We start from the raw sequence: 26,779 nt of genomic DNA on the forward strand, positions 1-26,779 counted from the left end.
AGGGTCTCTTGATTGAAGTTACTTAGTGGTATATTTAAATCTAAAGAACACAGTTATCCATTTGAAGTCTCTAATTTCATAGCTCAACTCTTGTTGAAATCCTGATTGCCAGGTGCTCAATTAAATGAATTCCACATAAAAATCTATTAGATAAACATGAAAATAAGCAGCACTAACATCTGTTGAGAATGTAGTGCAATCTTAACAGTCTTTGACTCATGAGCTGTGCAATAATATTTTAATATTCAGGTTAGTGTATTATTAGCATAGTGTACCATGATATTTACAGATACCTATTATCTATCTAATAATAGATAGATGTAAGATATATGCAGATAGCTATTATCTATTTATGGATAGAAAGATGCAGTAACAAACAGACAAGTATAATGACCAGCATGAGCTGCTAAGTTTTTGTTGATGTCCTCTAACATTATTTTTAAACAGCCATTTCTTGCGGTCCTAGTCAATGCAACCATACTCAGATCAGAACCCTGGAACTGAAAGCCTTTTACATTTGCAACATTACTCAAAACACATTTAGACAATATTGGGAGAACATATTACTGTCTGTTCCTACACAAAGCTTTCCAATGATCACTCATTCATTCACAAGTTTTTAAATAAAAGTTTATTAGAGAAATTATTTTGAACAAAAAAAGGCAACAGTATCTGTTGTATTTTTTTTTAAAAAGTAACATCGTGTTCTTCATGCCCCATGTGGTGAACTGAAGAAATGCTACAGGTATTTCTTCCACTGTTGTTCTGTGATGCTTTCTTAGTATGGATTAACTCACATTTGCATCACAAGAATCAAGTATGAATACAGTCCCTTTCCATGCTTCTCTCCAGAAAGTGCTGCATATTAACAGAAAATATTGCAGGCAAACCACAGTTCTATTCATTCGGCAGTATTGGAACCAGTGTCTGGAAATGAAAAAGAGAAAGCGTGAGTTATACATACCCACACTACAGAGTTAAGCTAAAAAGAACCAGTACCATTCTCTAACACCTTCCGCAAGCTCAACAGCATCCCCCAAGCATTTTAGAACAGAACATATTCTGTACCTAAGTAGTTCCTTCCACTGTTATCAATGTGAGGCATGAACTGCTTGTGCTCTTTCACTTTGTTTAGCAACACTGAAAAGAGCCAGCGCAAAACTTCAAGGTTGTGCACACACATCATTTGCTACTATGGCACCAAAAATCCACGAAGCTTTGCTGTAACTCAGAGTGATATACACTTTACTGCAGTCACAAGCACATCTTGCTAAGTCACATGATCTATTGAAGAGAAAACTTTTAGCACATCCTATAATATAAGCTCCTATAGAGTGTGTGCTACTGTATATGTCTTAGGCATTTTTAAATGTGAGAATCAGTATGACCTTCATTAAAACAACTGAGAGCAATTCTCTGTTCTGAACTTTTGTCAGAAGCATCAACTGACACCAACGCAATTTCTGGTATTACTACCAGTACTGCTTTCTTGTTCTTAGTGCTATAGCAAAAAGAATACTTATCTTTGGGTATAGGGAAAGACAAGTCAATGTCTACTACAATGTTTCTTTAGCAAGTCAACTCTTTGTGTTTATGTCTGAATATGGCATTCAATGGCTGAAATTGTAATAGCAACTTTAAATCACCCAGTTCTTTAAATCTTATCTGCATCCTTCAGCGAGTGTGAACATTATTAACAAATTGAAAATAAGGTTTCCTCTACTAGCTAAAGTGAGCACACAAAAATAAACAGAGTATGATTGTATGCTTGCCTAATACCAGAAGTTGAGAAAACAATAAATTCTGTCAGCTGTTTAGAACTACAACTGGACATGACCAATGTAATCATGCCAGGATCCAAGAAGCCATGAGGAACTTGTGTCAGAAGTCTAGGGTATGCTTAACTTTCCATTCTCATATGTTCCTTTTAGCATCCCTTCGCTCCTCCCCGTGAAACTGGCACCTTTTCACACATTAGTGACATTCTGCCACATTGATGGTTAAAAGTTACAAGGCAGCTTGCCACAGAAGTCACTAAATGATTTTTTTCCAGTAAAGAATTTCAAGCAACATCGACAAAAAGTAATGTTGTCAAGCAGATATGGAACAAACTCCCATAAGCAGTGTACATGCAGTGGGCCTGTTGAGCAATACATGTTACATAGTATGATCTGCAGTGCCAGCATAAGCTTTTCATGTGCTTGGGTCCCCTACTATCAAATCCAGCAACCAATCGCTTCAACAGTTTTCTCAGACAATTGCTTGCTCAGACTCATGAAGCAGTCTTTGGTTCAGATAAAATATGGTGCTGTTCTAACAAACAGGTTAATACTACAGAAATCACCACACAGGAATTCAAACCAGATTACTTTTGACTTTGTAATTGCTGTAGTGGTGGTAGTTCAACAACAGATGTCCAGCAGTCTCACACATTCCTATTTCAGTGTTTGGCAATAAGAGAAGCATTCAGCTTGCTTTTGTTTCATTTCTCATTATATGTAAAATGGAGTTCAGAGCCCTACTACTTGTCTGAAAATACAATCAGTCTTGCCTTAATTGGGCATTTGGTCAAATCTTTCTATAAACGATCAAGTTTTGTGTCTCAGCTTAATTATATCATAGTCCATACTTACTTTTTCCATCACATGCTACAATTTTCACTTTATCCACTTTCACAAGTTCAGTGACCTCCCTAAACTCAACATCATTCAGTACAAATGTCCACACGTTGTCACAGAACCTGTATGTATTCAGAGACCCCTTTAAAAAGACAAGAGACATTTTCTATAGGAAGCATACCGAAAATGTGACGTTTACTGTTTACAGAACTACATACCTTCTAGAGCTATAAATCAGTTAACCATAAAGCCAACTGTCAACATGAATACATGCAAACATAGCAAACAAGCAATTGAGGAAAACTGTAGTTTAAATGCCCTCCAGTGGACGAAGTTTTCAAGACCACATCGTGATGTTACACCTATGCAAAGGGAAGCTTCATAAGCATGCTAAGGCAGCTTGTACCTTTTCTGATGTGTATAAAGGATCTGTATAACTTACTTCAGTATCAGAAAACATTTTTTAAAATATGGGATATAAAAAAAAATCAGTAACAGCAGTGATCGTAACAACATGCAAATTCTGCAACAGTGTAAATAAAAAATTAATGACAAAACATAGGTATGTGGCATAAAGGGGTATCCCCCTACATTTCATAAATTACTGAATATGTTGATATGTACACCTTCTGGCCTTCATCTTCCCCTATTTTAAATTGCTTCTCTTGGAACTTAAGTTCCATATAAAATTTTTAGTTCTCTACTTAACGCATCCTTAACACTTTTCTACACCACATTACGTATACAAATAAGTATACAAGGAAAAAAAAATCTCTAACATGTCTACGTGGAAAAATAATTTAAAATCCTAAAAGCACACTTTGTTACTATATTCTGCATAGACTGCAAAAGTATTAGGACAACAGTATTTTCTCAAAATTGCAATCAAATTGACATAATTTGCTGGCTATCTGACATTAATTAGGGTGGGTGGCTGAACAAAAAAAAAACAAACTTATTTTTCTGTGACATTTACAGAATATAGATGCAAAATCATTCAGCGATTTGCATACAAGTAAATCTACAACTCTTTTCATATCAGAGCTGCGGGGTGAAAATCTGGCTTTATCTCACTTCTGCAAGGTACAACTGAGAGAAGCAAAAGTCTCTCCATTTACAAGACACTGAGGATGGCAAATGCTACCCATCAAAGCATTTCCCTCTTCTCCTTCCTCTGTTTTCATCTGACCAAATCTCTGTTTTTGATTTTTGTGTTCCTCCAAAAGTTTCCTGGTTTAATAGTAAGAGAATAAGCTTTACAATCACACACACAACATGTGTGTAGGTAGTCATATTTCAGAGTCAAAAAGAAACTTTGTAAGTTTCCACTTACAGCACAGTTTTTACTGACATTCTGCATTAGCATGCAATTGCTGTAGCTCACCAGAACTTTGATGTGAAGTTATCTTACCCTGAAATTGACTCTGTTCCGGACTCGTTGTGCCAGTGCTGAATTGATAGCTTTATCAAACTGAAGTAACACCTGAAGGGCCAGCTGAGGAGTGATCTGCTGCGACTGAAGTGGTTTTAAAAAAACAAGTTAACTCAAAGAATGCACTAAAAGTTAAAAACATCACTACAAAGTTTACATGAAGCAGTTCTCTAGAAGGATGCTTTACAGAAATATCATGTTCTAGCATTTATTTCATTTTTCCCATTTTAACTTTGGGAAAGGAAGCAATGTGCTAAGAGAATTATTTGTGCTATACAAAGATTTCGACTGAGAAACAATCATTGGAAACAAGCATAAGAGCAGGAAACCGACTGCAGTGTTCTGGATTCATCTGGCTGTCCATTTACTGGGCGGAGCGACAGGGGAAAATGCCGCTTTAAAAACACACTTTCCTTTGTCTGGAACGTTAAGCTGAAGCCTTCCCACGTGAACAGAGCGCTAACAGCGGCTGATTTCGGCCGGTAAGCTTTCCAACACGGCCCATCAGCACCCACAGCACCACCGCTGGGCCGTCTGAGCTGCCCTAGTCCTCCCTCTCCAGCCCTGCGCGCAGCCCCCGCGGCCCGGCTCGCCCGCACCTGTATGAGCTCGTCCAGGCTCTCCTGCAGGCTGTTCCCCAGCGTGGTGTTCCTGTACAGCTGGTACGCCATGCTTCACTGCGGCGGGCCGGCCACCCTCCTGCTCAGCCACGGCTCCGGGCGCCTGCTGCGTCCTCGCTCTCATCAAAAAAACGAGAGGAAGCGGACCTGGAAAACACAGCGTGGCCCTCACCGCACTGCACGGCGCCGAGCACCCACCGACGAGGGAGGGAGCCCGGCACCGCGTCGCCAGGGCCGCACCCGGCTCCCCCTGGGACCCCTCCGGGACCCCCACGCCCCCCGCACGGCCCCGGCCTCACCCGCCCCGATCGGCCGGACGAGGAGCGGCGCGGCCCGGAAGCGGAAGGCCGAGGGAGGAGCTTGGCCCCCAGGGGCTTGGGAGGGGGAGAGGCGGTGTTCAAGGGCCTACGGGTTGGTAACGGCCCAAGCCCTAAGAGGAGACGTCCAGACCTCTTTCAAAAGCATTTATTGCGTTTAGGTTTCCCCACGTAACGTTCGCAATGAGGGCTAGCAGCTAGCACGTTCAGACATGTTTATCGCAGTACTCCGTGACACCATGGGAAGCAGAAGAGACGTTAATTTAAAAGGGAGTTATAATACATTAAGAGGTAGGTGAAGAGCCCTGTACTTGCATGGTTTTATATTCAAGGGGCAAAGGAAAATACCATCAAAGCTTCAAAGAGTACATATGGTCAGTTATTTAACCCACGTACAACATCTATGGTTCATAAACTGTTTTATTTATAAACTGTTTTCGCATGACTGCTGCAGGTTCATTTTGTTAAGAACCACAACTTTCCCGTTGCACACAGATTGGAGTTTATTGATATTAACAGACAGCATTTCAGCCCTTCTATTTACCATTCAACTGGTAGACTGCCCTCCTACACTAGGGCATTTTATTTCACTAAAGAAAATGCCTGGAGATGACAGAGTAACTACAACCATGGGGAAATTAAGCATCCATCTTCCATCAGCACATTTTGGAACCAGTGACTCTGAACCTTCATGTCAAAAAACAGCTACCCTGAGCAGGGGCTTGCACTTTTTTCCTGTTAGCTCAATACAGGGAACAACAGGTGACAGAAGAATGTATTGTTCAACTTAATTCTGAAATTAGGAAACCTGCACGATTCATCCTTCAAAAAATAAGTATTCCTTATTTTTTAGAATGCTACTGACTAAAATCAGGTATCCTTGAAAAGTATCATTAAAGCACACTTGTTCAAATACCTCCAACAACCAGGCTGTGAAACAAATCCTCTAGAGAATGACCAGCATCCATGAGGACTCAGTAAGAATCTTCCCCAAACCCTTACAAAACTTCCACAATTAAAAAAAAAAGCATGCAAGCTATTCACCCTCTCCCTGTTCTTCATATGAAATTTCTGAGGGAGACTGGAATGATTCAAATAAGTGTCACCTCCAAAGACAGCAGCTTGTGCTAAGAGCTGTGCGTAAGCCATCTTTCTACATAAATACTGTACAAGTCTGTAGAATACATAGAAGGTGGACACTGAAAGAAATACACTTTTCAGCAAGAAGCTTAACACTCTATGACAGATCCAGTCCTATTCAACCTATTCAGTGTATTTTTTTTTAATTTTTATTTTTAAGATCCTACAGTCTTTTCAGTGGATGACAGTGAGGCTGTAACACATGACTAGGCACTGGTGCCCTCTCCTCATGAGACAGCGAGGTAATTTCATAAAAGATTCCATCACCACCACCGTTTAATCTAACTTTGAAGTCTGGCAAATTTACCACTGAAAGGTTCTAATATATCATTGCAGCATTTAAGTGTATGATGTATACAGCATTTAAGTGTATGAGACTTGCCAAAACATGCTAACACATACCAGGCTATATACTAGTTGTGTGCAATTTAGAATCTAACTACTGTTTTTCACTACACAGCTCCTCACAGCAATAGGTACTGTTCTTTACTTTCAGTGAACAATACACTAAGCTGCAAAAATTTATGAACAAGGTTACAGATTATTCTAACTAGTTCTAAGCTTTTGGAACCAAAAAGTGTGTATTTTAAATTCCAGAACTTCAAAGACTCCCATATGCTTCAGAACTAAATCCTTATACATCCCTCTTCATTACTTTCTAACAGAACATGGCTTTGCCATGCTACATAAAACCATCAAGAACATTCATATAATCTAGAGTCTATTCACACCATTTTTAATTACTTTCTCCAAAATACTTTTACCACTTCTGAACGTTTCTCCTGTTGCATAACTCAGTTTACAGAACCTCACATCTGCACATACAGAGGCTGCTATGCCAAACAACTCCATTTGTGTCACCCCATAATACCAAAAATTACTTATTAGCACATAAATATATATATATTCTCACACACAAACTCATTACAATCTCCAAATTGAAGGTGAATTAGTGACTCAAACTTATCTTGACAGAGCTCAAACTGTATTCTAGCAACACAAGTTTTACCTCTAGGAAGAAGTGCCAAAGGTGAACTCCCTATAATACTGTAACTTACCACAAAGTGATTCAGGTTCTGAAATAACTTTATTAGTATGACATTCTGACTCTTTAATGTTTTTAAATATTAAAATATATTATAGTTTCTGAAGTATATAGAATAACTTAAGTTTTACAAGAAGTTAATTTGTGTTCAAGATAACTTTGGGACCTCTGCTTTTTGTAAACATCCCCCTCACCATTAAATGATGAGCTGGAAAAGGTCAGAGGGGCATCGCTCTTTAGTACACAAATTTCTCATGCTGTGTATCTTTCAGGGACAGATCTATTGTGTTGTATATTCATTTACAAAAACTTATACTAAAGAAACTATTAGGTGAGCATACATACATTTCCAAAAGAAATAAAACTACTGCAACATGAAACCATTGAACCAGCCAGCTACCATGAAAAACAAAGTTAATAATCCCATAATTTGAGATTACAACCTATACAGAGCACTTTATACTGCACTATATACATAAGGAGGAAAAGGACACACAGAAGGGCAATCCTCCCACTAAGAATGTGATTTTACTGAGAAGGATACTTTTTTAGAACTAGGAAGAATTTGAAACAAGATTACTGGAATGCTTAACATATACCTTAGAACCCACACTGAATCTGCAAAAATCAGGAAGATTTCCAGGTTTGCACTGCATTGTAGAAGTATTAGTATTAAAATTAACAGGTTATGGAAGCATCCAATTTACTAACTTTAAACTAGGTCGATATCAAAATTGAAACAGGAGATAAGACAGCCCTAAAGAAATTGTTCAAATGTTCTATTTGGATCCTTTGAAAGCAGATGTCAGATGTAAGGCAACTTGAAATTAACATCGCCTATTGAATAAGAACATCCTATATATTAATCTTTTTGAAATCATCACACAGAAGCTAGCATAACAAGAGTACCTAGATCTTGAGATGAAAGTCTCTGAATTGCATGCAAACTCTCAGAGAGACAGACAATTCGTCCTCATCTGACATGGATCTCCTCTCAGTTTATTATGTGTATCATTAAAGATACTACATTAAGTGGTCATTAGTAATAAATCTTGATCATGGAATTAGCTCTTGACTGATACAAGTCAGTGACAGGTAGTAATCTAGTTGAACGCTTTTTTATTCCTAAGAAAACTGTATAACACTAACATTAAGAACAGATATTTTTGCTGTTAAGACAAAATTATGAGCATACTAAAAACCGAAGTGAAGAAAGATTTAATATTTGCTATAGTATTAAGTTGCTCAGCTCCTGAATGGATTAATTTGCATGTATCCGCCCTTCTAGGGAAACAGCTACCAGATACATGACAAACTTTTACAGCCTACCAACCAGTGCATAATTGCTACCCTGATAAGCCTATAAACTTCAGTTATGGATCCAGTACCTCTTACAGAGGATTTTAATACCATTGTGGGGCACGGGTGGAGCAGTAACCCTTTTTATTGCCTTCTTTGTAAGTGAAGTTAGTGCTAATATCTGAAGTTAGTGCTGTATCTGGTGCCAAACCAAGAGCTTTAGAAAGGGGTACTTCATCTGTAAGGATGACAGTTATTCTAAGACTCCCCCTACCTCTGCAAACAACTGATATTATAGCTAAGATATATAAGATATCTAAGCAATGCCCAAGCTCCACTGAAAATAACTAGAGTCTCTATTGGTGATAGCTGATATTCATCCAGGAAGAAGGATGAACTAGAATGAACTCATTTCATCACAGCAGTTGAACTGTCCTTGATTTACTGAAGCAATCTAAATTCGCAACTTAAATTTACAAAAGTCTGAGTAGTAGGTCCGGCATCCTATTAGTTATTCAAACAGTTCAGTTTCCATTGTGGCAGAGGCTTAAACCCTTTGTCCAACAAATTCAGAGAACTCCAGACATGTATTTTGAGAAGTAGATTAAGACAAAGCTCAAGCTCACTCTAACGAGTTAAATGGGTACTGCTTGTATGAGATGTGAACAGAAATAAGGATCTCCACACGAGAGACTACATTGTGACTGTTAATATTCAAACAAATTAAGGTTTCTATGACAACTAAGAAATGCACTTGACCATTTACAGCAACAGATCATGCACTTTATACAATAAAACTGTAATTTATGGCCTTGCCTACCTGCAAATGAATTCCTTCAGCAGGTACACAATATATTGCTCAAAGTCATAAAAATATATATTATCTTTCCTTTAGCATTTAGATACATAAATATTTTACTGAAGAACATGCATCATTTAGGTAAACAATTGCAAGAATATCCTCTAAACACAAGGTTCTTTGACATTTGGCAGTATAAAAGGATTACATAAAGGTAACTACTAAAGTCAAGACAAAACAATACAGCAGTGAACAGTCCATCGTGTGCTAGTTCAAAGAAGTTAAGCACCTCTTGCAAGAAGTTACATCGTATATACACACATCGCAAATGAAGAAAAAAGCATCGTTCCATCTGTGTATTCTTCAGTCTTGTTTGGACTCCAAAACTTATTGTTCACTTTTCTGCTCTTGCTTTCCATTCAACTCTTGATCAACTCTGCTTAGTAAAGAAAGCAATAAAATTAAACCTATCTTAAGAGCAAATTGAGTCTGTTAGCTCATATTAAGCAAAACTATTAATCTTAACAAGAAAATGCTGAAAGCTCTTACATGGAAAAAGTTTTAGTAAATAAATATTGAAGTGTTAAGATTTTTATTGAATGCAGTCACAACAAGACTTTAAAATATTTACTTACTTCCCCCTAGAAATGGATTAAAATTAAGAAACCATTTAAATAAGGATAGCATTTGAAAGGTGCAAGTGAAGTTTGACTGCACAGCAAGGAAAATAAGCAAGTTTTGTGCTCTTATTAATGAATGCAAGCAGGAATACAAGTTTACAGGTAACACAATATCATCAAGCACTTCTACTTTAATGAATTCATACACAGCAGTATTAGCACAAAATTGTCTTTAATGTTATAGCAATTAAGCCAGGAAAGTAAGAGCATAAGTTGAATCAAAAAAACAGGTGGCTCCTTAAACTGCAACACTTCTATTAAGTTCTAAGACTCTTATGGAAAAGTTCCAGGGAACTCCAGGAAAAATTCACCATCATACCCCTAAAGCTTTTTTTTTTTTTGATATCTGCCTTCAGACTGGTAAACAAAGTAGCTTTGCAGAAACCAAGGGATGGTTCACATTCCTGAGATGTACTTTCCATCTTTATTTTAAGAAAAAGCTACAATTTTAACCATATCTTCTGGAAAAGAAGTTGTGCATGGAAATAATTTTAGAATCAACAGCAGTTCCAAAACAGGAGGCTCAGGATGAGTTTGTCTTCTAACAACCACGTTGTCTAATCTACCTGTTTGGTCTCTTAAACTATAACAAGCCAGTTTCTCCAAAATGTTAAAAACAATGACAGTTCTAATCCAAACCCATAAAAAGGAGCAGCAAATACTCTATTTTCCACAGTTTTAAGAACTGTACCTAGTACATACAGATCCAACAAATCTGGAGCAGTGTTGTCAAGTGTTGTACTGTGTTTACCTCCACAGTATGAAGCTGCAACTCACCCCGTCCTCATTGCAGTATGTTAAGGAAAACATTTTGACGTGACTTGTAATTATAGGAAGTGTATGAACCTGTAAGCTAATGTGAACAGGCTATGCATAGACCTTATAGCTCACAAAATAAATCCACAGAAGGACATCATACTATAGCTTCCAAAGAGACTCAAATATATATATATATATATATATATATATATATAGCTGAAGAATTTCTACTGCCATCCTCAACAAGTTTAGTAACTGTTCTTCAACACATTTCCCTTTCCCTACAGTTGCTTTCAACCTGATTAATGACTCACAACCACTTAGTGCCTGTGATCTTGCCTCTACAAGTAAGTTTTTACTTTGGAAGTGGCAATATTGATAGTGTATTTAAAAATTTCCAGTATAACAAACACTTTTACACATTACTGTTTGAATGTTTCGGTTTTACAGCCTGATGTAAATGGGCCTTGCAATACAATTGGGCCAAATTACGTACACTGGAGAAAAAAAGCAAAACTCTTGTTCTGAATATGTACTGAAAGGGTTTCTTATGTATCAAAGTCTTAGAACTTAAGGTTACAACACTGCAAGATCATCACTTAATTGGAGTAATTCCTAGCTCAGTAGCTTTAGGTGCTAGCTTTCACAGAATTTAAATTCCTTTTATTTTTAATCTCAGTGTTCCTGTGTTTATTATCCAATTTTGGCAATAAGCCTCCCTCAACAGTTATGCACATACACAGCAAGAGTTGTCAAGAAAAAGGTAAATTAATAGCAAAAACTTATAGTACATTTGTTAGTTAGACATTGAAAAAAGTAACAGCAATTCAAAAAAAATTATCACAGCTGCTAGGGTAACTTGAATGGTTAGCAGGAGACTGAAAGTTAAAATCAAAACCCAGTGCTTATTAGCAAGGAATGTAGGCACTGCAAATACAAACAGCACTAAAAATATTAAATTGCATCTGTGCAAGTTAATAACTAAAGTGAATATCAAACAAAAATACAGCATTAGAACTTGCTCCATAGTTGCATCTCTGCTGACTAGTTCAACTATAGCTTAGCACCTGAAAACAGCTCTTCAGACATCACTTGTTAGAAAAAGCAAAAGTGATTAAATCACTTTGTACAGAAGCATGCTTTTGCCTCTTGAAGATGTGGTTGAAAATCCACACACTCACTTAAACCAGGAATCTCATTTAATACTAGAGACTATCTACAAATATACTTAAAACATCCAGGGTGAGGTTTCAGATGTTACATTACTTGCATGCATAAAAATTAGGTCACTAGTGCATGTTTATATTTACAAATGCTTATTCCTTTACACAAGCCAATCAACTGGGAGTTAGTTGCAGTGCAAGTGATCTTATCTAGATGCAACCCTAATCAAAATACAAATATACCTTTTTTGTTTCTTTCTAAACTTTTCTTCTTCATACCTTGGTGAGGAAAAGTTTGATTTCAGTAAATATAAGATATGAAGACCAAATTCAACAGAAGCTGTAAACTAGCATTAGTATCAATATAGTTTGTGGAAACATACCAAGTTTTGAAGTAAGAAAACATTTTGCACCTCCAACATCTTTAAGTTGAGATTTAATTACCATGACATAACATATTAACCCAACAAAACTTCTTATACAGTATTTACCCATCACTAAAATTGAAAGCCTGTATTCCTAACAGTTTAAAGCCTGACATTCACCAGAGAAGTCTAAGAATTAACTCCTGTAAAGGCTGAACTTGGGCTGACTTAAGACTTAATAGTTCCTTAGTACAGAAAATAGTCTTGCAAGACTTGGAATGACAGCCTGAATTTCCATAACTCATCCTTAAAAATCCCATACAACATTCTAAAAGTAGCACAAGGCCTTGTCATGTCTTTCTTCCCTAACAAAGAAACTGCATCTGCTCTATGGGATACAAAAATTCTACAGCCGAAAACAAGCTGATGGTTTACTCCAGCAAGCAGCAGTATTTTTTTTCCCAACATCTATGTGCCTTTTTCCAACATTTATGTGCCACTCTGTCTAGTGATACTACACCATCTTTCCTTATAGAGTTCCCAGTTTCCATCACATTTATGATCCCTTACTGTGATACATACTCTATAGGTTGCATGTTACAGCTTCCAATAATTTGATAGAATTATTAGTATTGCTACCTAGCTCTTTCAAGATCTAAGTTTGACGATTTCTCTTTATTACTGCATCCACAAATTTTGTTGATGTGTCATCATCATACCTGATATCAGTTGTGCTGACATTAAAATGGATACTATATGGCAAAGATCTGGAAAGAAGGAAGAGTAGTAGGAAAAGAAAAGACCAAGGACATTGATGCTGCCTTCCCCTCCCTGCCAAAGTAGTTTTAGAAGTACCGTGGGTAGGGATTCAGCATTTTTCCACCACAGCTCTTCATTTAAATTAAATCCCAACCCAAGTGATATTTCACTCCTTAAGCTGTTCTGCATTTTATCATGAACACTGAAGATACCATACATAACATCATTAACATATAGAATTTCTCACTCAAGACCACTTAGCATACAATGGGTAGAACAATTGCAGTGTGATCTTGTCTCCAGAAGACTAACTCACACACCATAATTTGGTAATCACATAGGACACTGTATATGAAAATCCCTATACATTAGCATTCTGACTAACTGTTATTACATATTAAAACTGTAGCTCATCATCAATTGCTCCTAGAGATAGCAATGGTTTAAGTTAAATTTTATTAAATACAAAGTATTATGTTCAAACCAACCACTGAATATATTATATATCAGTTCCAAAACATGGTCAACATAGAACATGTTTGAATAAAGAACGTACTGTTTTATGCATTCTGGGATGCCAACGTATTCCATGGGGATGAGTTCAGCTAGCTCTGCCAGGGTAAAGACATACCTAATTTTTTGGCTGAATTTTGAGCTGTGGAAGAACAAACGTAGGGTACAGTTACAACTTAAAGTGTTCACTAAGTATTTAACAGTTTGATATTTAAACTTTTAAGAAATATCTTCCATAATATTACCTAATGAAGGGTTTTGTGATAGCCAGAAGCGTTCTGATGAACCAAGAAGGATGAACTATGATTAATGATTTTAGATTCTTCCTTAACCTGAAGAATTCAAATATTAGACATAATTACTAGAACAGTAAAGGTAGCATGACAAAGTTCTTGTTTTTTAAACAAAGGGTGCTTTTGCAGTTAAAACTGTATCCACAAATCTAGCATTGACTTTCTATTATTAGAAATTACTGTCCACCAGAAGAAAATACCAGAAAAATGCACAGCTGAAATCAGAAAGTTAATATCAGTTTGAAAACAATGAAATAACATTATAAAGAAATTTCTTGGTATCTTTTTACACATCCGTAATGAAGTGGTTAAGAAGGAACCCACCCTATCTTACTATAGTAATCTATGAATGTTCAATGAAATTCTAGATAGTAACAGTATTCACCATTCTAACATTACTACTTTCACTAAAAAAGCATGCCTGCACTATTATTCCACACTGTTTTGGAAGAGCTTTTCAATACACTCAACAATTTGCTTAACAATTAATCTTAACCAGCAAGTACCAGAGACCACATTAAACAGCATGTTTTCCTAAACATATATCACTAAACATGAATATTGTGACAAAACATTCCACAACTTCTTACCTCCTGTCAATTTGCTGGTAACATTTCCTAAGCCAGCCTAAGCTTGGCATTTTTCTCCGTGTTGTTGCACCGTTCAGATAAACTATCATATAGTTCTCCGCTACTAGTAGCTCTAAAGTGCCAATTACATACCTGTAAACGCAAGGAAAGAAAACCTTCAAATGAAGATTTTTGGATTTTAAAGTAGTTTCTAGTACTGCTCAAATATTAAAAAAGAGTTGTCAGCATTGAGCAACATTTTTTCCTTCCTCAGGAAGCAGACAGTTGCTTACTATTTGTTACCTTCCCCTCATATGAAACAAAAAGCTTCAAAGATAACAGAACTTAAGAATACCCAGTTTTACAATATGAAAGTAAGATCCTCTTCAGAGGCAGATGACTTACTTAAATAGATTGTCCATTAGGTATCTGTAGTTAGGCTGACTGCTTTCAGGCATAAAGCAAACAGCAAACACAACAATGGCATTTAACCCATCACCATAATAACCTACAAAGAAAAAAGCAGCAGTAGTGACTAAGGTGACTATACCTTGACCACATTTACTCAAAGAAAAGTCAAGAACACACAGTAAGCTTTTTCATTATTTATCTTAAAGAACTTTACAAACACCCATTCTATATAGACACATTATATATATAAAGCACCTATCACCATAATGATTAACATCCTTTGGAATGACTTTGATGGCATGGGTAAGAACAGGATTAATCCTTTTAGTACCTCAGCACTTTTGTTTCCAACCGATTTTTAAAAAGGGCACAGGATCTTGCTTATAGTTACAGAAAACCTCAAGGTGATTTTTTTCAGGTTCATCTACTTTTACTCAGCATGTTTAATAACGTTTCAGATAGCCAACTTTTCTTCCTACCTAAACTGCATAGACTGTCTGAAGAATCAGTAAATTGATTTTTTCCTTAGCAGACGTAAAGATAATGCTTTCAACACTCTTAAAAACAAAACACTATAATGAACAGCTAGCCTGTTATTATGTATGCTTGTGTTAGTAGCCTCATCTGAACATGGGTACATTTTGGAACCTTAGTTTATTTTGGAAAAAAATACATCAAAACAACCGTATGACTTAATACTACAAGTGAATAACCACATGAGTCTTCACACTCAAAGCTCTTCCCATGCCACTGCAAATCAGCCGAAAGTAGTAGTTTCAACAGTTCTCCTCAGCATAACACTAATCCTTACCACCATGACTGATAACTTTTTTGTATGGTTCAATTGCCTTCATGTCCACCCTATGGTCCTGTTCTCCAATCCTAAACATACGCCAGCGTCGACCATCATCTTTCTCCTCTGCTGCTGTGTATTCAGTAAGTGATCCTTTTCTAATTACATCAGTAGTTTTCGGTTTTGGAAGATCATCTGCCAAAGTTAAAACACGTTCAAAATCCATTACGAATACCACATACGGTGGCAGTCAATAACGACACAGGTTAACCACTTTGCTATCTAATCTATTTTAAGTCAGCTGATGTGTTTGGCTGAAAAATAATAGTTCCTTCAGTCATTACAAAATAGGATCTCACTGATATCAAATTTAATCAAAACACTGTTAGTTCTGTTTTCCATAAACAACATTTTTTTCTTTAAAATTGAATGGCAAGCTTCTGGTCACATGGGAAGCCTGCTTAATTGTCAGCTTTCAGAATACCGACCTTAATGAATTACACCACAATAGACAAAGTGGTTAACTCAGTGATAATTATACAGGTTACTAGATCACAGATTTACATAAAAGCGTAATTTTAGACATTGACACTATCTTGCAAGCAGACATGCAGGCAGATCTATTAGAAATTAAATCTAATTCATATGTGTGCAATCAATATATGAAATTTATGCTGACAGCAATCTGTGAAAAGAATTTGCTCCAATTAACTTATGATTCTTGACTTTGTTGCATAGACCTTACCCAAAGCGAGAAAAACCTACTGCAAGTTAGTTGTCTGTTCCCAAGACAAAGCTGTTAACTGAAACTATCCTTCCAGGAAAATGAGGGCAGCAGCATTAAAGGAAGAAAAGACAGAAACCCTTTTCAGCCATTTTTAAAAACAAAGCACAATTATCTGGAACATTTCCTTAGCAGCACTGCAAAGTTAATCCTAAGTACCAACTCTTCTAATGTACTAACTCTACTAATGTACTAAAATGAAAATTCTTTTATACAGGTAAACCCACAGTCTGTTATGAGAACTTCTCCTGCAACATCTTAGTTCTTTAAAGTATGCATTTTTAATATTTTTTTTCCTCTATTTACAAGCTACCTTGGAATGAAGAACATTTTTCATTCTTAATACAGAGCTTCCTGTTTACTCAGGAATTTATTGTATTCACAGCATAAAATAATTGATGTTATGTGTTTACATATCATCTTAGAGACACTAAGTCATAATGTTTCTAGAAGTTAGACTCCAACTGTTTGACTAAAGCAGTAGTTCTTAGCTTACACAGAAGGGCCCAAAACATAGTTAAACTGCAGGTTTGTAGTTTTTAGTTTAGTGTAGTTTGTAGTTTTTGCAGTTGTGCTTCAACTCCTACCCAAGACTTATCTCAAGTAAAATTTGAGTCACCAGGTTTTGCCTGTAAAGACCAGATGAAGGGTCTACTCATTCCTTAAAATGAAGATCATTCACTTAACACCTCTAGCATGCCTACAGCTAAAGTAACTTCAGAGTCATTTCAAAATTCCCTGACACAAAATAAATTTTCTACCACTTCCAGTCAATACAGAAAGCATGCAAACTCTAAAAGCTTCTGACCTTCCCACATTTTTATTACAGTAGAATGAGATCAGAGATGTTAGCCATTTTTAAAAACAGACCTCTTTAAATACAAAGGCTTGCAATTGACAAATTTCGGATTAGCTAGTCTATAATCTGTATCCCTCTACATCATTTACCTCCATTTAAAATAGATCTATAAAAATGTAAAACATGTATATATTTTGTCACAATTTGGTTCTTAAAAACATTACAATAGAGCAGGATTCTCCAAAACTGAGTTTAAAAAGTGTTCAATGATATTCATGTAAGTTTATTTGAAGTTATGGTTATTATGTTTGTCTGTTGTTTACTAGTCATGTTCTGATTTGCTTTTGAAAAATTCTTTGTCCCCATTTCCAATCTAATCACTCCCATTACCATTACAAGAGTAAAAACCGAGGCAGTTATTTACCATCTGAAGAACCGTAGACCTGTACATAAAAAAAGATAAGTACTTTATGGCACTAGATAAAAGCAACAAAACACTTACCTTCCCATTCAAACTCATTGCTATTCTCTGAAGGAGTATCTAAGTCATCCAAATCAATCTCTCCACTCTCAAAGTCAGACAAAACAGATTCCTCACTGCGATCTAAAGTTAAACTGATATCTGGTGCCACTAGTTTCTTCCTCACTTTGATTCCATTAACCTCTGCATTTGAAAAAAAACAAATTAATTGTTTTCAAAGCCAAGCAAGTTTAGACAAGCAAGTTAACAAGACAGAACAGCACAGCGCTTCCCCAAAGTGCAGAATAAATGAATGCCCACCACATCAAAAATACATCTTTAGAACAGGAATTAAAATAAACAAAGGGTGAAAAACAAAACTTCAGAGGCTTAAGTTCAAGTTCTTAACACCTTAAGTTTAACCAACTGCATACACGCTACCATCACAGAGGAAGACCACCATACTACCAGCAGAAGAAAAATCTGAAGCGCTGCCACCACTTAAGTGACTGTTACCTATGACAGCTGCATGAAAGCTGCACCAAAGCTGCTCTAGACATTATCCCAAGTGCTGCAGACAGTGCAATAGATTCATGTTCTAGCACTTTTTTCTTTTTAGGTATTGGTAACATCATAACCATATTTGAAATAAGTAATATGCAAGGTGCAAAGAGAAAAAAAGTGAGGCCAATAGACAACACTAAGGGCAGAAGATTAAAAGAAAATTTTAGGTAAATAACACACAGCATGCTTTTAGACAAGGCAAATACTTGCTTGATTTAGACAGCAGTTGAAAGCAGGAAACAAAATAAACAGCCTGATCCAGCACTAGAAATGCCAAAGCTAAAGCAGACAGACAAGATCAAAAAAATTTAAGAAAATAAGAAGAGCATTGGGATTATTTCCCCTCTGACTTTTCGGACTGCCAACAATATTAAAAGATCACAAAGGCCTGAAATTTGGAGCAAGACTAAGGTAGGCCCTATCTGATGAAAAGTAGCTAAATAATGAACAAAGATTTTAAAGTCAGTCACAAACTGAGTGCAATAATTCATTTTTGTCCAATATTACCTGGATAGCTCTGTTCGCAGATAAACATGTCATTTAGAATGCTGTTCCTTCAAGTCTCACTCAAAAAATAAAATGGAGCTTCAAAACAGCCATTTATATAGGAAGACATAAGCTTTACTGCAGTGAAGTATTCTTACCAGCTTCACATTCTGTTCCAGCTGCAGCCAACACATCTGAGTCAACAGGATCATCCTCTGGCAGGGGCCTAGTACACAATAAAGTTTTTTAATACTTTTTTTTTTTTTTTATAATCAGCTAAACACCAAAAACCTAGGCCCATACACTGCTAAAAACCCACCGTGGGATAGCACTGAATTAAAATATACTTACTGGCAGTAAACTAAGCACCAAAGCAGCAGAAACCTCTTTTATATCATTCAAATTACCAACTGCTCACATGAGCAGTGTCAAAATACTGATTGCTATGGGTGTCATCTTTAAGATAACTTGCTGTATTCTTGCTTGAGAAACTGACACTAAATACATCACAGAAGTAGTACTCATAGGATGTCTTGGAAGTCAGATTTTTTGGTTTCTTTTTAGATCTAAGCATCACTAGTACTCTTAAAAGTTGGAATTCTGCTCAGAAGCATTGCTTAGTGAAATATTCAGGGTGACAATAAGCAAACAACATTTGCAAAAAGCTACTACATGAAAATAAAAACAAAGTCAAACTTGCATTTTCACTTCAGTAACACTGGAAAGTTCAACAGTGAAATTCTTGTACTAAAAATTAACATAAAGCTATCCCTTGACAGACAAAAAAATGCCACAAAACACTCACAAAACCACTACGTTAGAGGAAAACACTGCAAGACTGAGTATTATTTTATCAGGAAGATAGAGACAGCTTATTTTGGATGTTATGCATTTGATCTGAACTTAAATTAAAAAACCTTGGAAAATCTTCATCTTGCCATTCTTCCTTAAACTCAACACCTTCCATTCTCCAGCCAACTTAAATCACTAATAGGTAGTCCTGATCAGCCAGAACCTCTTGTCTTCAGGAGAGTGGGCTAAAGAACACCTGCAGGAACGTAACATAGTTCAGTACTATTGCAACTCCGGTATTTACAACATATTTTCATTTAATCACCAAGTTGAGATATTAAGTGAAAAAAACCACAAGGGAACAGTTTACAGTTTGCTTTTTTTTAAAATAAAAAACTGCTTATGGACTAGTATCATCATAATAATTTAGGTTGGAAGGGTTTTCTTAAGGTCATCTAATCCATCATCCTGCTCAAGCAGAATCAACCTTTAAGTTACAACCAGCCCCCGAGCAACCTCATCTTTCATTTGGAATTACACCAGTTCACTTCGAACTGTGAGAAACCTGACAACTCTAGATTCTTTGAGAGACATTGAATCAATATATATTTTAAGAAAAATCAGATGGTCAGATCTAAAATACAATTAAGTTCTTTCTTTTAAAAAAAAAAGACTTGAAAGATAAACACATTCTGAAATAGTGTTTTGTTTATAATAGAACTCACCCTGGGATGTGCAAGTCAAGCTGCGTTTTTTCAGGCTCACCCATCACCAGCAACAAGGAATCTCCAATAATGGAACAAAATAAACCATTCTGCTAACACACAAGTCCAATACAGTTGAAAATCTTGGCTGTCTTGGCTCTAAAGATTGACAGAAACAGGTAAACTTACCATTTTTCTTATTTTCTTATCATTGATAAGAAAAACACTAACAAAAACAAGGAACCAAATACTATTTTTAAATGCAAAGGCACAATCGACACAGGACACCAGTAAGTACAAAGCTGGAATACAATCACTCTGTTAATTAAGCTAGAGAAAGTTTATTTTTCACACAGGTAAAAATAAGTTGAACCTACTCTTCTGTAGAACTGTTTATTATGCAAAATCTGAATTTCTCTTCTCCTGACCTGATTACAACCAGGGACTAAGTTTAAGACCTGCAATGCTTAACACAAGCTGCTTAATAAAGTTTTAGAATACTTTTTTTTTTTTTAAATTACATTGCCAGAGACAAATAAAACACTAATGCCAAAAATTCATCTTATTTTACTGAAGCTTCCTTCCTTCCCACACCCAGGAAACCAGAATACAACATCTAGAAAGCTGTAACCCAGTTCTCCTTATCCAGAAACCTTTCGTTGTTTGAGTTGCTCAGCCCCTGCGCAGCCCAGCTGCTGACAGGATGTGCCTTCACACATACTCTCCAAGAAGTTGTTCTCAGTAATTGTACTCCCAGCTCTTCCTCTTTTTTATTTGTCCTTTTTGAATAATACACTTTTGGGAAGACTTTCCTGCTGCTTGAGTCATGCCACTTTCCTCACAAAATATGTCCTCTTTCATTAAGATGTCAACACTCTCTGAATAATTTCTCCTGAGTACTAACCTGCTGAGTGTTTGCAAAAATGAATTTTAAGTATTTGCTTAGAGATAAAATCATATTTTGATCAGTAGGAACATGGAATTGGTAAGTAGCTCTCCATACATTTGTTTTGGGACACTGAGATGAAGTACGAGAAGTTTCACAAGATATCCCATGCGGTCAAGTTAAGAGAATGCAGTGGTTACAATCAGCATGGAATAGACTGTCTGAGGCTAACACAGTTCACCGAAAAGAGACTCTAAACCTAAAATAAAGTCTCAACTGATTACTTCACTCTTAAAGGGCAGATGGAAAAGGAAACTGACAAAAAAGAATCCAACCCTGTCACTGTGCTGGTGGCTGTAAGATGCTACTTTGGAGCTTGCCTGCACTGCATTCAGACTATACAGTTCCCCCAGGAGCATAAAAAGAGTTTTTCCCTAAGACCTGAAGTTTTGTCACTACACTTTTGATTCATGCTGAACACCAAGTAATACCTACTCATTTCAGATGTACCATATTTCAGTGCAGAAACAATTCCTACCTGCATCTATTTCGTTACATTGAGATAAGCTTGATACACTAAGACAGGCAGAAGGTTTAGAAGTTACTTAGACTACCATCAATTTTTAAGATACTTTTAGAAAATGCTTCCCACGTGATAAGAAACTGCTAATGAGAATTCTTTAGAGGTAGATTTAAAGCAGTCATCCACTGAATGCTACATAGCATAACTGCAAACAACTTACCAGCTGAGTTCCAAGCCCTACATCAGAAAAGCAGGAGTTTAAGCTATTTCAATTCCATGTCCTACTTAACAGGCAGACTAAGTAGCTGGTTTGGAAGCTAAAAGCTCGACCACAAAAGCACTTGTCAACCAGAAGAACGAGAAATTAAGGAGGAAAGGTAGTCTTCGGTTTCAGGAAAGTTAGAGAAGTGCTGACTTTCTAGTTGGCTATTAAGTTACTTTTTAACATAATATCAATGCTTACAAAGCAGGAAAGTTCTATTTCTGCTCATACAAAGTAAAGCAGAGTTTAAAACAGTATTCCTATAGCTGCTGTGGTAGTACTGTCTTCTCATTTTTAATCTAAAGGTTAAATTTGAGAAGTGCAATGCTAATAACGCAAGTCTCCATTAGTCACATAGAAGAAAATGAGTTAATTTCTGCCTGGTCCTAGAACCCTTCCCAGCTAATTCAATGCCACGGTTCCTTAACAGCAAACTTGTCATTTTACTCTCCACTGCTCACTACTCTCCACTTAACTTATAGAAATGGAAGAAATCAGAAGACTAGGAGATATCTAAAGGTCGGAAACTTCAACAAAGAACATCTAGATGCAGGATTGCCATGCGGCTCTGCTCCTTTCCTGCAGCCACTGGACTTTGGTGATCACCAGCCCCTTTTGTACTTGCAAGCATCTCACCAGGTAAGCTACAATGTTACACATGGGACCACAACATACAACATTACCACAGGGGAACACAACACTGAAGTCATTTCTCCTCTGCTACAGCTAACAAAAGGATTTTCATTGCCAGACTAGCAGATTAAACCTATGTAATTTTCTATTGAGATGTATTACTGCTCACAGCGGAAGCCAAGCTGTGTTCTCATCTTTTTCCCTGGAAGAGGACTTGCTCCCAGAACTGTCGCTAACACTGAGGTGGCTCAGCTAGGGTAGGTGTAAATACCAGGTGTAACGGTGGCGAGAAGACTATTGAACTGCAAACCAAATCAGACAGTGGCAGGTTAACAGACACTCTGATCAGTCCCTGGTACTTAAGAGTAAAAGAGATAACAGAATACATAGGTTCATTTTTGATTAAGACCTTCTGCAAGCTTTTTTTTTTTTAAAAAAAAAAAAAGTCTTCACCTTTGAATTCACAGGAAAATATACAAATAGGAGGTAAGCATTAGTAATAGTCACATCTACTTATCCAACACTGAGACCCATACCCACTCCTTGGTTAGCACAATAGCATTTGAAATAGAATTAATGCAAAGTTTACTCTACAAGACAACTACGGTGATACGTATGTAACATATTTTTGCACAAAGTCGCGTTGTGCAGAACGTGTAATTTCTACGTATTTCCATAATCCCACTGGCTTTCGGAACGCAGCCATGCTCACCACGAACCTAAGCCCCATTTCCCAGATGCAAAGACAGACACCCAAGCCTTATAACTCGCAAGTTTGCGTAACGAGGGGATGCAAAGACCTTCACTGACAGCAAGCCAGCAGTTCATCTGCATTTACTCCCTGCCACCAGCACCACCCGAGGGCACAGAAATGAGCCAGCTGAGCAGGAAAGTTTCAGACTCACGCCGCAAGCACCCAGCACAGCACGGAGCTGCGTTTCGGGAGGCACCGCGGCGCGTTTCCGGGCGAGCAGGGCTGTGTCAGGCACCCCGGGCGCACAGGCCCCGCAGGGAGGCAGCGCGCCGCCCGGCCACCCACCGCCGCACAGCGCGTCCCGCGACCCGACCGAGGCGAGGGGGCCCGGCACCGGGCGGCTCCGGGGAGCCGCGCCCACAGCTCCGGCTGCCCTCGGGCCCTATCGACCGGAGGGGAGGGGAGGGGAGGGGAGGGAAAGCCCCGGCCCCCCCAGGCACGGCTCAGCCGGCGACTCCCGGCCCTGCCGCAGCCCCAGCTCCCGCCCCCCCGCCCCGCGGCCGCACCTGGCGGGCTGGGCCGGGCTGGGCCGGGCTGGGCCAGGCCGCGCCGGGGCCGCCGCGCTGAGGTCCCGCTGCGCTGCGCGCCGCCCCGCGCGGCCCCGGAAGCGCCCCCAGCGCCCAGCTCATGTGACCGCTGCCGCACATGCGTACAGAACAAGTCCGCCCTCCGGCACTTGGCGCGTGCGCGCTCGGGAGGCGGGGCGGTGCAGGGCGGGGCCAGGCAGGCGGCCGTTGGCGGCGCGCGAGAGGGGGGCGGGGCCGGCTGAAGCGGGCGGCCGTTGGGTGCGCACGAGGCCGTTGTGAGGGAGGGCTCCTGTGAGGGGGGTGGCCCCGCCGCGGTCTGCCCCTTCCCTCCGGTGCCCGGGGCCGCCCCCTGCCGGCTGCGGGCCGAGGTAACTCGTGGCGCCGCCGCCTGCTCGGCCCCGGAGCCGCCTGGTCACGGGGATGCTGTGCGCGGGTGCGGTCCGGGGCCACAAGGCGGGGAGCGGTAACAGAAATTAGTGCAAGCAGTGAGCCGTGCGTGCTGGGCACCGCGTGCCGCCGTGGGCACCCCCAGACGTGGGGGGAGAGCAGGCGCAGGGCTGTTGAGCAAAACCCCCGAATCGCAACAGCGCGTGAAAGTACGGCCAGCTGCTTGAACGGGGCTGCAGGGGCACGCAACATCCAGTCCTTCATGAAACTGTGCAATCGTGTGACGCTGCGTGTGCACAACAGGAGCACAGATTGCTAGGCAAAACTCGTAATTTTCGTTCACCTAATAATGGTAACGGTAGAGAGTATTTTTGGTCAATGTCACCAGAAGGTGGAGGTCGAGATGGAAGGAAGATTTTGCCTTAGAATGCAATCTGAAAAATAGGACGTTTCACCCCACCGGTGTGCGTTCGGGACGCATCAGCAAGAAAGCAGAACGTTTGTATCAAGCGGACTTTAAGAAGTTTAGGGTGAAATTTCCTAGTTTTAGTCAGGATGAACACCAGTTGATTTCTACAACTATACAGTTGGTGGAACATGAATACACACATTTCTAGCACCTACGCAATCATCCAGCTACACACACAACTGGCAACTTGCCACTAACACATCGCTACAGTCAGAGAGGGCTGCTAACTCAGTGTTTGTCCCTCACAGCTAATGCCTTGCCCAATGGTGAAAGAACCAACAGTAGCAACAGTGTTTGTTTTATTGTAGGGTATGGAAGGAACTTTGAATAAATGCGACGTGGAGAAGAGTAAAAATGTGATAGAAGGGTGCATGCAAAAAAATGAAGAAAAAGATGAGAAAGGAAAATATTTCTAAAGAAGAATAGAAAGCAGAGGACCCTCCCTTCTCCCCAGCAAAGATAAAATCTAAGGATAACAGAAAATAAAGGAATTAAGGTAAATTGGTTAGAATATTTTTAAGGACTTAGTATAATTAACAGCAAACAGCCAGAGGCATGTAGGCATTATTGTAACATAAACTTATCAGCTAATAGTTATAAAGCAAGAGCTAGCTTAAATATAAAGAAGGAGTATGTAACTACTGGTATAAGAAATGCAGTAAAACAGTAATGGGAAACAGCAAAAGGTAAACAATATTTTATTATTCCACCTCTGTTATGTCCCTTTTTTGCATTTATGGAAGTAACTGGCACAGAAGATGACCAAGCAGCATTATTCAGTGCTTAAGGATGTTACATTTTTCTGTCTGTTCCTGGCTGCAAACTTATTATTACTAGTGTACCTACTTTGGAATATCCCATGGCGATATCATCCTGGTTTTTACTAGCACAGATCTGAGTACAGGAATTTCATGAACAGTTTGTATTTAAGACTGAAGGTATTTAAGACTGAGATCTCAGTCTGCTGAATCGGACTATTTGTGAACAGTTGGAATTATTCCAACCTGAGCTGGGTTTAACTGAGCTCTGAAGATCAAGGGTATCTGTGACAATCTTCCTAGTCCTTCATCAGATCAGTAATATATAAAGGGCCACTATTATTTGTTAAGTCAAAAGGTTTAAAGTCTTCCAGCAAATGAAAGTTTTAAGAAAAAATGTTTCATACTAGATCTCTGCGTGCTTTTCTAAATGTGATGCAATTGCTGATAAACTCAAAACTGTCTTCAAAATGCACAGAGGGTGATCGTCTCCAGCACAACTCCAAACTTGTGTCATGATGGTCAGCAGAGTTGTGCAATTTCTCATTTCTTACACGGGGTGGCACAGTATAGCTGGAAATCTATCGGGTGTTCAGGCGTAACCTAGAAAACAAGCAAACAAGGGGTCAGAGACAACTACTAGGGGATGTTGAATAATTCTATTTTTAAACATCAGACAATTGCAAATATAAGCAGATTCTTACATGAAAGCTTTACCAAAGAGAACAGGCTTGTGAGAATAATGCTCTGTCACATGAATTTTGTCCTGTACATGGGAAAAATCAGCTGTTACACAGCTTTGGGTCTGGAATAGTTCACAATTAATCTTTAAATAGAAAATTGCCATCAAAAGCTACAAAATACAAAAATCTTCACATTTTCCTGGTCCTTTCCTATTTTTTTTTTAATATTCAGTAATATTAAACAAACAGGTTAAAAATGCCCCCTTTCAGGTGGTTCAAGCAACAGCTCAGAAACGTTGGAATTCAAAAACATACATTTGAAAATCCTTCTCGCATGGATCTGGACACATAGACTGCATTTGTATATAATTCCTCCTGGCTGTTTTACCTGTAGAGAAAGTATGAAAAAAAATCTTTTTCAACTTTTTTTTTTTTGACCTTTTTTGATAATGAGGGCTTTGAGCTGCAGTTCACCTGTGCTTCTGTAGTCTATGCACATAATTTGGCTCCTGTCTTAGACACCTGTGATACACTGTGACAAGAGCAATGTATTATATAGTAGTAACTTTCAGATATGTGGACGGGAACTAGGTAGTGTGTAATATTTTGAGATTCCTTTGATATTCCTGTAGGGTGCATCATTACCATCTTTTTTAAGTCATGTATAATACTGTAATCAGTTGTCACACTGATGTAACTAGCTAAATGTGATTGATAGCTGCATCCTCTTTGT

At 38.4% G+C, this 26,779-nt stretch overlaps 2 protein-coding genes across 5 annotated transcripts; both read right to left on the bottom strand.

The window, feature by feature from the left end:
* Positions 1-608: 608 nt before the first annotated feature.
* On the bottom strand, positions 609-5,063 carry GTF2A2 (general transcription factor IIA subunit 2). Its single transcript, XM_035554132.2, has 5 exons — positions 4,970-5,063; positions 4,650-4,817; positions 4,030-4,134; positions 2,634-2,760; positions 609-927 (listed from the first exon to the last, which is right to left on the bottom strand). Exons 2-5 carry the CDS (start codon positions 4,719-4,721, stop codon positions 902-904), a joined length of 330 nt encoding a protein of 109 aa, XP_035410025.1. The 5' UTR covers positions 4,722-4,817; positions 4,970-5,063; the 3' UTR covers positions 609-901.
* A 4,102-nt stretch (positions 5,064-9,165) lies between these two features.
* Positions 9,166-23,857, bottom strand: BNIP2 (BCL2 interacting protein 2). 4 transcript variants are annotated; one of them, XM_035553880.2, is made up of 12 exons: positions 23,729-23,857; positions 20,186-20,323; positions 19,586-19,716; positions 18,827-18,894; positions 17,661-17,822; positions 15,594-15,770; positions 14,777-14,879; positions 14,393-14,524; positions 13,755-13,841; positions 13,553-13,651; positions 12,116-12,151; positions 9,166-9,706 (listed from the first exon to the last, which is right to left on the bottom strand). In XM_035553880.2, exons 3-12 carry the CDS (start codon positions 19,633-19,635, stop codon positions 9,658-9,660), a joined length of 963 nt encoding a protein of 320 aa, XP_035409773.1. In that variant the 5' UTR covers positions 19,636-19,716; positions 20,186-20,323; positions 23,729-23,857; the 3' UTR covers positions 9,166-9,657. The 4 variants fall into 4 exon arrangements, with proteins under 4 accessions (XP_035409773.1, XP_035409772.1, XP_035409775.1 ...); XM_035553879.2 differs by having other exon boundaries at positions 9,166-9,709; XM_035553882.2 differs by lacking the exon at positions 12,116-12,151.
* Between the last annotated feature and the right edge of the window lie 2,922 nt (positions 23,858-26,779).

Source organism: Cygnus atratus, chromosome 11 (assembly GCF_013377495.2).
Source record: "Cygnus atratus isolate AKBS03 ecotype Queensland, Australia chromosome 11, CAtr_DNAZoo_HiC_assembly, whole genome shotgun sequence".
Taxonomy (NCBI): Eukaryota; Metazoa; Chordata; class Aves; order Anseriformes; family Anatidae; genus Cygnus; species Cygnus atratus.